This window comes from Polypterus senegalus, chromosome 13 (assembly GCF_016835505.1).
Source record: "Polypterus senegalus isolate Bchr_013 chromosome 13, ASM1683550v1, whole genome shotgun sequence".
Taxonomy (NCBI): Eukaryota; Metazoa; Chordata; class Cladistia; order Polypteriformes; family Polypteridae; genus Polypterus; species Polypterus senegalus.
In genome coordinates, this window is record NC_053166.1 from 2,139,845 (window position 1) to 2,149,896 (window position 10,052).

At 45.3% G+C, this 10,052-nt stretch overlaps 1 protein-coding gene across 1 annotated transcript; it reads right to left on the bottom strand.

Moving 5' to 3' along the window:
- Positions 1–307: 307 nt before the first annotated feature.
- On the bottom strand, positions 308–9,999 carry zmynd19 (zinc finger, MYND-type containing 19). Its single transcript, XM_039775617.1, has 4 exons — positions 9,012–9,999; positions 8,782–8,922; positions 574–754; positions 308–479 (listed from the first exon to the last, which is right to left on the bottom strand). The coding sequence occupies exons 1-4, from the start codon at positions 9,110–9,112 to the stop codon at positions 324–326; spliced, it is 579 nt and encodes a 192-aa protein (XP_039631551.1). The 5' UTR covers positions 9,113–9,999; the 3' UTR covers positions 308–323.
- Positions 10,000–10,052: the final 53 nt, after the last annotated feature.

Genomic DNA, 10,052 nt, shown 5'->3' on the forward strand with positions numbered 1-10,052 from the left:
CATAAAAAAAAAAAAAAAAACTGTACATAAAGATACAAAATATATATTAAGATATAAATATGTGAAAGGGAGCCTTCCTCCCAGAAGAAAGTCGATTCCTTCCACTCGTACTTGAAGAAGAGCTGGAGATGCTCCCCGGACTCTTTGGGGGCTTTTCACTGACTGAGGAAGTCCAAAAAAAAAAAAACCAAAAAGGAGGAACGGATGCCACCGTGAGGCCACCAGACCTCCTCCGCAGGAGCACAAGTCCAAATGTTCCTGATCCCATTCCTCTCCAAAAAAAGTGGGAGCAGCCCTCCCCTTCCTCCCCCACCCCCAACCTCCTAACCCACAGGATCACCGCTCCGCTCGCTCTCCAGCTGCAGGGTCCTCTTGCGCTCGCGGCAGTGCTTCTTGTGCGCCGGCCAGTCTTTCTGTTGGCACTGAGAGCCACAGTACCTCGCCACCTGGCAACGTCCGCAGATGTTGAACTCCCTGAGCTGCAGGGGGGGGGAAAAAACACAAAAAGTGTGGGCACGCAAGGCAGGGAACGGCGGTCAGCGAGGGGGACGGCTTATCGGATCTCCGGCTTACCCTCTTCTCCATCATAGTGCATGGTGGGTAGTGACACTCGTAATACGTGCAGGAACACTCCTCCTCTTCGACCACCTCCCCGTTGGCATTGTAGTACCGCGTGCAGTTCATGTCCAGGTACTGCTCATCCACGGGGTCCGCAGGCACCTGCTGAATGGCTAACCAGTAGAGGCTTTGCTCCCTGTTGAAGAACGAGACCAGGGCTCAGATTTTATAAAGAGAGGGCCCAACACACACAAACATATGCAACAGTCGGGAATTAGAAAAGGAAAGCTGACAGGAAACACCGGTACACAAAGTGGGAAATGACGGCACCCCCAATCAAGCCAGCTAAATGGCACCTTGTGCTTACAATAACTCAAGTCACCGAGACGTTAGTTTAATGCGCATTGACGTGACTAACACATTAAACCACAACAGTGATGAAGATGACGCATACACTCGGGTTTCATTGACTTTTAAGAAGGCAACTGCTGCACTTTTCTGGTCTTCCTCAGTTTAGCTGCCTGTCCCTATTGTCACATCTCAAGATCACAAACTAATGCAGTTGTCCCCTCGGTGTCAATAACTGCACTATATAAACACCCAGGTGGGATTCACAAAAAAGCTATAAATGTCAGGCCTGATAGCCCATTTAGAGCCCGACAGTTTGACGCAATGTGGCTCGCTTGGCACAATGCAAATGAAGAGGGCGCATATGAAGGGGCCGGCAGCATTGAGTTGCCCATCAAGATGGAGCCTTTCTCTTCAAACTACGGGCTGAACTGCTCCTGGCATTAGAGAGCCTGACTGCTGCGCCTGCTCATACCACCCTGCACCCTTGGGTGAGGGGCACACAACTACGGTCACGGCCCAAAGTTCTGAAAATGACCCCAGTGTTAGTTTTCACAAAGTCTGCTGCTTCAGTGTTTTTAGGTCTTTCTGTCAGATGTTTCTCTTTTAGGCTGAAGTAGAATTACAAGAAGTTTGGACGTTTAAAGGCTTTTATTGACAACGACATGACGTTTACGTGGCACAGAGTCCAGATTTGCAGTGTTGGTCCTTCTTTCTTTTTCAAGATCTCTGCAATTCACCCTGGCAGGCTGGCTGGCAATCAACTTCTGGGCCAAACCTTGACTGATGGCTGCCGCCCATTCTTGCAGAATCAGAATCGGTGGGTTTTTGTTTGCCCACCCACCTTCTCAATGGGATTAAAGTCTGAGGAGTTTCCTGGCCATGTGGACCCTAAATGTCGATGTTTTGCGCCCCGAGCCTCTTAGTTGTCACTTTTGCCTTATGGCCCGGTGCTCCATCATGTTGGTCACCAAACTGTTCTTGGATGGTTGGGAGAAGTTGCCCTCGATTGATGTTTTGGTCCCATTCTTTATACATGGCTGCTGTGTTCTTAGGCACAATTGTGAGTGAGCCTACGTGACATGAATGGTCTCAGGGTGCTTTACTGTTGGCACAGTGACGCATGACTGATGGGAGTGCCGCTTGCCTTTTCTTTTTTCCGGATGCCCCAAACAATCAGAAAGAGAATTCATCAGAGACAATGACTTGACCCCAGCAGTCCAATCCCAGAATATCAGTCTGTCCCTGATGGTCGACTTTGCCTCCCTTCTTGACACCCACCAGGCCATCCTCCAAAAGTCTTCACCTGCCGCACACCTGCCTGCTGCAATTCCTGAGCCAGCTCTGTCCTGGTGGTGCCCACAGCTCAATCAACTTTAGGAGACACTCCTGGCGCTTGCTGGACTTTCCTTGGCCACCTGACGCCATCTTCACCTCTCTATTGTAACTCAAGTCAAGAGTGATGTCCAGCCTCGTCGTCACTGTCACCCGAATTAACGAGAGGATCACTGAAGTGACATCAGCAGGTCCTTTGGTGGCTCGGCTGACATGCAGTGTTTTTTTTTTGGGATGAAGTTCATTTTCATGGCAAAGAGGAGCCTTGCGATCCATTGCAATTCAGAACATTCTGGAGTCGATGCAAATTGCCATCATACAATCTGAGGCAGCAAACTTTGCAAAAATTCAGATTTGTGTCACTCTCAAAACTTTTGGCCACAACTCAAAAGCAGGTGGACGTTGTCAAGTGTGGTTACAAATCAAGCGATGCGCTGTGGGCCTTAACTGCATTATGAGACATTTTAGGCAATGACCCCACAAAAGCCACGCTGGAGTGAACTGGACACCCCACAGCAGTCCTTGGTGTGTGGGACATCCTGCTCAGCAGAAGCTGCAGTCAGCACAGACTCCTGTAACACTAGAAATGCCAGAGCCTACGAAAAAACTTGTAGATGCGCCCCACCTTAAATCTCTTCGCACCCCTCCGTCAGCGGCTTTTGTCCTGTAAATGTGTGGATAAGCAGCCTACTATCACATCCTCCACCCCGCAGAGTTTTCTCAGCTCAGATCTGTTTACCTGCATGTCAGTTGTACAGAGTGAGAAGTCAAGCAAAATGACACCTTTTATAAATACTGTATCGTTATTTGTAACACTTGCATTTCACGTGTGTTCCGCGTCTACAACAAGCTATGTAAACACATCGTTAAAACAGAAAAGTTTTTTATGTTTTAGTAATAATTGACAAAATGTAGACGAAGTGTATAATGTGTGAAGCCTGAAGTCCAAATATCAAAGAAACACTTTCATAAAAGGTACAAATATAACAGAACAAGTGTGTTTTTATTCAAGAATATAACTGCAGAAAAAGAACCCGCGTTAGGGTGCGACATTGACACGCATTTACTACGAGCACTTCGGTGGCACAACGGTATAAACTGTGACTGGTAATCTAAACTTCACGGGTTCGATCCCAGATGAGTCCGTTTTGAGAAGTGAGCTGCTCGTATTCTTACTATTTTAGAATAAAAACATACATTTGATTAGAGTCTGTAACAGTCGCTGTAATTTATGATACTCGTAAAGGTTAGCTTTATTTTTTTTTTTTATTCAGTTTTATTCTCTCAGTCGCGTTCACGATCCCAACCAAACCGCCCAGCATTGGACACTGCTGTTTTCACATAGACGCGCTATAACAGAGGTCAACTCAGATCATAAATGCACTTTTGCATCAGATCAAAAATGCACTTTTGCCATCGCTGTACTTTGTTTGTATATGTACACGGGAAGCTCTGCACTCGTGATTTTACGCTGTTGGGAGTAAGTAATAAATAAAGATAAAGAACATTCGATCTGGCTCTTACATACAAAGTACAGCGACGGCAGCTTCCACCTGCAGCTATAGACTCTTCAGTACGCGAGCGACTCTCCACGCTAGTGTTTAGATCTGGACGGTGTATGTGCCCCAAAAAAAAGTCTAACTGCATTCTCGTACCGTTGCTTGCGTACTAAATTGTCAGCAGGCACTTTTCGTGGCATTACACGTATTTTTTGAGCATGCCCTCTGCACTCCACTTGTGACTTTACGCTGTAGAAAGTAAGTACATAACTCAGGGTAAATAACATTCGATCTGGCTCTTATGTAAGTAACATATAAATGTTAATGTTTTGGGCACATCCACCGTCCTTTGTATGTCAGAGCCAGATCGAATGTTATTTACCTTTATTTATTTACTTACTTCCTACAGCGTAAAGTCACAAGTAGAGTGCAGAGCTTCCCGTGTACATATACAAAGTACAGCGATGGCAAAAGTGCATTTTTGATCCAATGCAGAACCGTCGTCATGATCTGAGTTGACCTCTGTTATAGCGCGTCAATGTGAAAACAGCAGTGTCAAATGCGGAGTTTGGTTTAGGATTGCGAACGCGGCTGAGAGAATAAAACTGAATTTAAAAAAAAAAAAACAAAGCTAACCTTTACGAGTATCATAAATTGCAGCGACTGTTACAGACTGGAATCAAATGTATGTCTTTATTCTAAAATAGTAAGAATAAAAGCAGCTCACTTCTCAAAATGGGACTCGTCCGGGGTCAAACCCGTGAAGTTTAGATTACCAGTCACAGTCGATACTGTTGCGCCACCGAAGCGCTCGTAGTAAATGCATGTCAATGTCGCACCCTAACGCGGGTTCTTTTTCTGCAGTTATATTCTTGAATTGAAGCGCACTTGTTCTGTTAGATTTGTACTTTTTGTGAAAGTGTTTCTTTGATATTTGGAATTCAGGCTTCACACATTATACTTCATGTCTACATTTTGTCATTTATTACTAAAACATGTAAAACGTTTCTGTTTTAATGATGTGTTTACATAGATCGTTGTAGACACGGAACACACTTGATATGCATGTGTTTCAAATAACGATATAGTATTTATAAAAGGTGTCATTTTGCTTGACTTCTCACTCTATACAACTCCAAGCAACTAGTGATGGGTCATTCTTGAACGATTCGTTCATTTTGAACGAATCTTTAATGTGACTCGTAAAGAATGAGTTGTCTCGTGGGAGTGATTCGTTCAGTCGCGCATGCGCATTTGCGCAACTTCCTATAGTTTCTGTATTGGAATAAGCTTGACCAACTCAGTCTGAGCCCGAAAGAGAATTGATTAGTTCATCTCTCGAGTCTTCGGGTTTGAGTCGTTCGTTCATCACGTGACAGCCCCATAAGCTTAACCTATGCAGTCTGAGCCGGAAAGAGAATTGATTAGTTCATTCCTCGAGTCTTTCGTTCTTTTGTCACGTGACCACTTACCGGCTCAGTACCTCAGTCAAATACTAACGTAAAATTCCATTTGTTGTATGTTGGATCATATTTAGAAATTATCATAAAACTATCAAAAATATCTAAAACGCATTTTCTTATAAATGAAAAAGGTCTGTCAATTTCTGTCACTATGGTTTTGTTACTGTTTCTTGAGGATCTGTGGTGTGTTATTTTATAAATAAATAATCCTGTTACAAATAAATTATTGATTAATTATTGTGATCAACATTTGTGTAAGCAGTAGATGTGTTAGGGAGTTAAAAGGTAACATTTTAATTATATTTTGCTAAAATGAACGAAATGAACGAAATGACTTGAAAAAAGATTTGTTCATTTTGCTGAACGAGACTCAAAGGTCTGAGTCGGTAAAATGATCCGAACTTCCCATCACTATAAGCAACTGACACGCAGGTAAACAGACTTGAGCTGAGAAAACTGTGCGGGGTGGGGGATGTGATAGTAGGCTACTTGCTGTTTGCTGCTTATCGACACACTTACAGGACAAAAGACGCCCAATGGCTGCAGGCTTTTATTAATTTCACAAACATGGGGTCCCTCCCAGGACTAAACTTAGGAACCTCAGGTTTAATGTGTCTTTTAAAGGCCCCACCATAAGTCTGCTTCTCTTCCAGGCACAGCATGGACGTCTGGACTGGGGTTGTCACGCTAATGAAATTCCCAACTTTGATACGATGCTTTTGAAAAGGGACGATACCACACTCAGTCAGGGAAAGGTGGGAGACGTTCACAAACCTGACGATCACACGGTTTTATTTAAAGTAAAATTTAAAAAAACCAAACACTCCCTAACGATAATGAGACTCCTCTTGAGGGAGAACACTTGGGTCAAACGTCTCTGAGATCGTCCAACATTCAGGAAACTAATAAAATGTCAAAAAAAAAAAAAAAGAACACTCCTCAGTAAACATTCAGAGAAATTTTAAAACCGCATGTTAGCGAGGCCACCGGTTGCCTACAGCGGAGATGTGTAAACGCTTTATGACTCCCACTGTGGTCTTTAAAATTCTGCTCGACAGCCCAGCAAAGTAATCAGGGAAACGTCCTGAGGAAACGTTCAAGAGCGGACCACATACACAACGTGGAGGAGCATGACGTCACTTCTAATGGGTTGTTTTTGTATACATTCTAGGTGTCTTTTTTGATAACAGAGCTAGCAGTCCCACGAGGCTACGCCCGCGCATTAGTGAAACAGGACAGCGAGGAGGGCCTGGCCCGGCTCTCTACTCCCAACGTCACTCCTCCCCGTCCCCTCGACCCGCAGCCTCTGTCTCAGATTAGTGCGAATATATCGTTCCTGCAAGCGAACTATGATTCTTACTGCAATGAAATAGCAAATTATAGGAAAAAAAAAGGAACTAAATCCGTGAAGTCGATCTCTTGTGAAAAGCGGACAGACATACAAACGGGTCTAAAAAAAACTATAAGAAATTTTGAGGTTGGACCAGAAAATTTTTAAAACCGTTTCTTAGTGAGCACCTATGGGCCGAGGGTAACCTACATTCCAAATTTCAAGTCCCAAGTCCTCCACAGGAGTCAGAGCTGGAGGTGGCAGAGTTGAATATGTGAAGATTTGCACTGGGTGTGACAAAGATGGGCAGGATTAGGTTCAGGTTGGGAGACCAAATCAGAGAGGCGAGATGGCACTGGTTTAGACATGTGCAGAGGAGAGATAAGGGTGCTATGGATAGAGCTGCCTGGTAAGAGGAGAAGAGGAAAGCCTAAGAGAAGGTTTATGGAGGTGCCGAGGTGATGAGTGTGACAGAGCAAGATGACGAGGACAGGAAGAGATGGAGCAAGATGATCCGCTGTGGTGACCCCTAACGGGAGCAGCTGATAGAAGAAGCTATGTTTGAGTATATTAAAATATATTCTTATCGTCACTGGGAGCTTTTCAATCTTTATTTCAGCTAGTCTAGTGGGCCAGCTGCTGATTTGTTTGGCATGTACTGAAAGTCACAGAGAAGCAGAGCACATGAGAGGAGGCAGAGACGACGACGCTGCTGCTGCTCCATGTGTGTGTGTGTGTGTGTGTCTAGGGGTCTTAACTTGCTGTGAAAAGAACAAGCAAGCAGAAAATCCCACCTAATATTGACGTAAAAACAAGTGTTGGTGCCATTTTAGTGAATTGATAATGAATTGCCGGTTCGAATCCCGTAAATGCCAAAAGGGATTCTGCTCTGTTGGGCCCTTAACCTGCAATTGCTGAGCGCTTTGAGTAGTGAGAAAAGTGCTATAGAAATGCAAAGAATTATTATTATAACTCAATGTTTTTGACAACACTGGACTCATCCCACCAGAACACTGGAAGGGCATAACATACACCAGCCTGCCCAGTGCAATCTAACAGTGTGGTACTTCAAGGATGTTTAATAATTACATCCATCAATCCAGGGACGTGCCCATTCCAGGTAGCACTGGGCACGAGGCAGAAATAATCCCTGGACGGGGCATCAGCTCATCCCAAGGTGACCACAGCACATACACTGGCGTCATTTCAGTGTCACCAGATCCCCAAACCTTCATGTCCTTGGAAGGAAACCTGAACCCACTGTGGAATCCATGAGGAAAACATGCAAACTCCGGGAATGGAATACCAGGGACGCGACTCCCTATGAGACAGCAGCGCTACCACTGTGTCGCCCCCATATGTGTAATTATTAACAGTATTCATTATTTAAATAAAGTAAATGATTTCTCTGTAAAATGTAATAGAAATGTTTTAATGCATTTCATCATGAAGTGATATCAAGTATAAATTTAAGGATTCTAGAAGTGCAGAGAGCTGGAATATCATGAGTGTGCCGCCTTCTGTGTGGCGATTGCTGCCGTCAGGTCAGAAGGAAGCCCCCGATGCAGGTAGCGATTAAAAACTGGCTCGGTGTTAAGATGGCGTTTACGACGGTCTGCTTTAATGATTAACTATGAGGTTAAAGTGGACATCTTGAGATTTAAGCCGAAATTTCCCCTTTAATCACAAAATACACCATTTTGCCGTGTCCTTATTTTTTTTTCCATCTGTGGCTCAAACACACCGCCGTACATTCTGCTGCTGTTATGAAGGTGCGGAAAAAAACACGGCACAGAAGATGGTGTGCGAGGCTAAAACGTGTCGCGTCGTTATGATGGGGAATAAGCGACCCTCGAATATCGAAGCACCACGAACGCATTTCGGTGTTTTGCTTCGCCACATCGGGCCATTCATCAAACACCGAAGCGAACACATCGATCTCGTAGGATCCTCAGAGCGGTTTAGTGTCACGTGTAGATAGTAAAGAGAGACTCTGACGTCACATTCCGACTTTGATCACACTGCACCCCCCACGATTGTTTGTTCATTTCTGAGGACCTGCTCAGAGGACGCGTCAAATGAACACTGGAAACGCGTGCCAGCCATGAGCGTACGCGCTCTGAGCATCAAGTATAAACAGGCCCTTAAGAGTTAGCATTGGCTGGTGTGCACTGCGCAGATTTTCTGCGAACATTTTTGCCTCATTTCATTCAGACCGGCCAGCGGTCAAAACACGAGCGGAAGTTACCTCTGTTTACTGGTCAGCTCTTCTGGCTTGGCCTTCCAGCCTATGGGGACAAGGCACAAGTTGTCAAGCCTGTTGTCAACCGTTACCGAGTTGATGTGGACCACCTGGAAGCTTGGGGCAATTCCTCCGCGATGTTTTTCCCTGTAACCCGACATGGAGCACAAGCTAAGTACTCTCATCAGACACACAGCAATAAGACAATCGACAGAACTCGCCGCCAGCAAACTCACCACAACAGCTCCTGCAGGGGGCGTCCCACCTCCCGTCCCTTAGTGATGTCAAACGCGTAGGCAAAGATCTTTGCACCGTTGCCATCTGCATCAACTTCCATTCGAGCCTGAGTGGAGGTAGAAATAAAAGAAGACAATTTAAAAAACACACACGTATCTCATTTCCTACCCACTAAATGCACATTTCAGAGTGAATTGCAGCAGCACTGTGCCAGGCTGGGCACCCAGTCACACACACACACCTACACTAACACTTGGGAAACCTGGTATCACCAATCAACCTAACCAGCGTGCCTTTGGTGTTGTGCCAGAGATGCCCCCACAGACAGGGGTGAATATGCCAACTCCACATTAACAATGACTGGGTACAGATTTTGAATCCAGGGTGCTGCACCCACAAGGGGGCTGCCATATGCATTGTGCCACAATGCCAGTCGGATTTGTAAAAATGGCCTTTAAAAATAAGAAAAAGCACAGATCTTATTTTAGGCACAAGCAGTGGCACCATAAGACTCTTTTATCCACCTGTCCCCTGTCACGAGTGGCCCTTCATAACCCTGTCATCAACATCGCTCCAAGTATAATGTGCTGCCATTTAAAATTGAATCCCCACAGGAAACAATCCTGGCGACACTTACGCTGCTTGAGAAAGACAAAGGGCAGAAACACAGAGCGCAATGAGGCCAACACAAACTAATCACCGGCACAAGTCCAAACTGACAAAATGCATTCAAAGTCTATGTCACTAGGCTGGTGACTTGCCCTGGGGGTGGACGCCGCGCTCTCGACTTGCCTTAAGAGGTGACAACCAGGCACACTTTGCTCATGACGGTATCAGGCTGCTTGTCTGGGCAGCACCTTAAGTCTAATGGGGCACAGCCATTGGCATTTGTGACGCCAAGTGGTCATCTCAACGTACTGTTGCACTTGTTGATTGAACGTGGCGACAAGGGGGCGAGACTCGGTTGCTTTCATCACCAAATTGAGGGATGTGGGAGGCCCAGAAGAAAACTCCCATGGCAGAAGTGAAACCTGCCCTTA

What these genes read in the sequence shown, in the direction of transcription:
- zmynd19 (XM_039775617.1), bottom strand. Translation starts at nt 9,112, where the DNA reads ATGGAAGTTGATGCAGATGGCAACGGTGCAAAGATCTTTGCCTACGCG. An exon ending in CCCCTGCAGGAGCTGTTGTG is followed by an intron (nt 8,923 to 9,011) that starts GTGAGTTTGCTG and finishes GTCGGGTTACAG; the next exon opens with GGAAAAACATCGCGGAGGAA. An exon ending in GAGCTGACCAGTAAACAGAG is followed by an intron (nt 755 to 8,781) that starts GTAACTTCCGCT and finishes GTTCTTCAACAG; the next exon opens with GGAGCAAAGCCTCTACTGGT.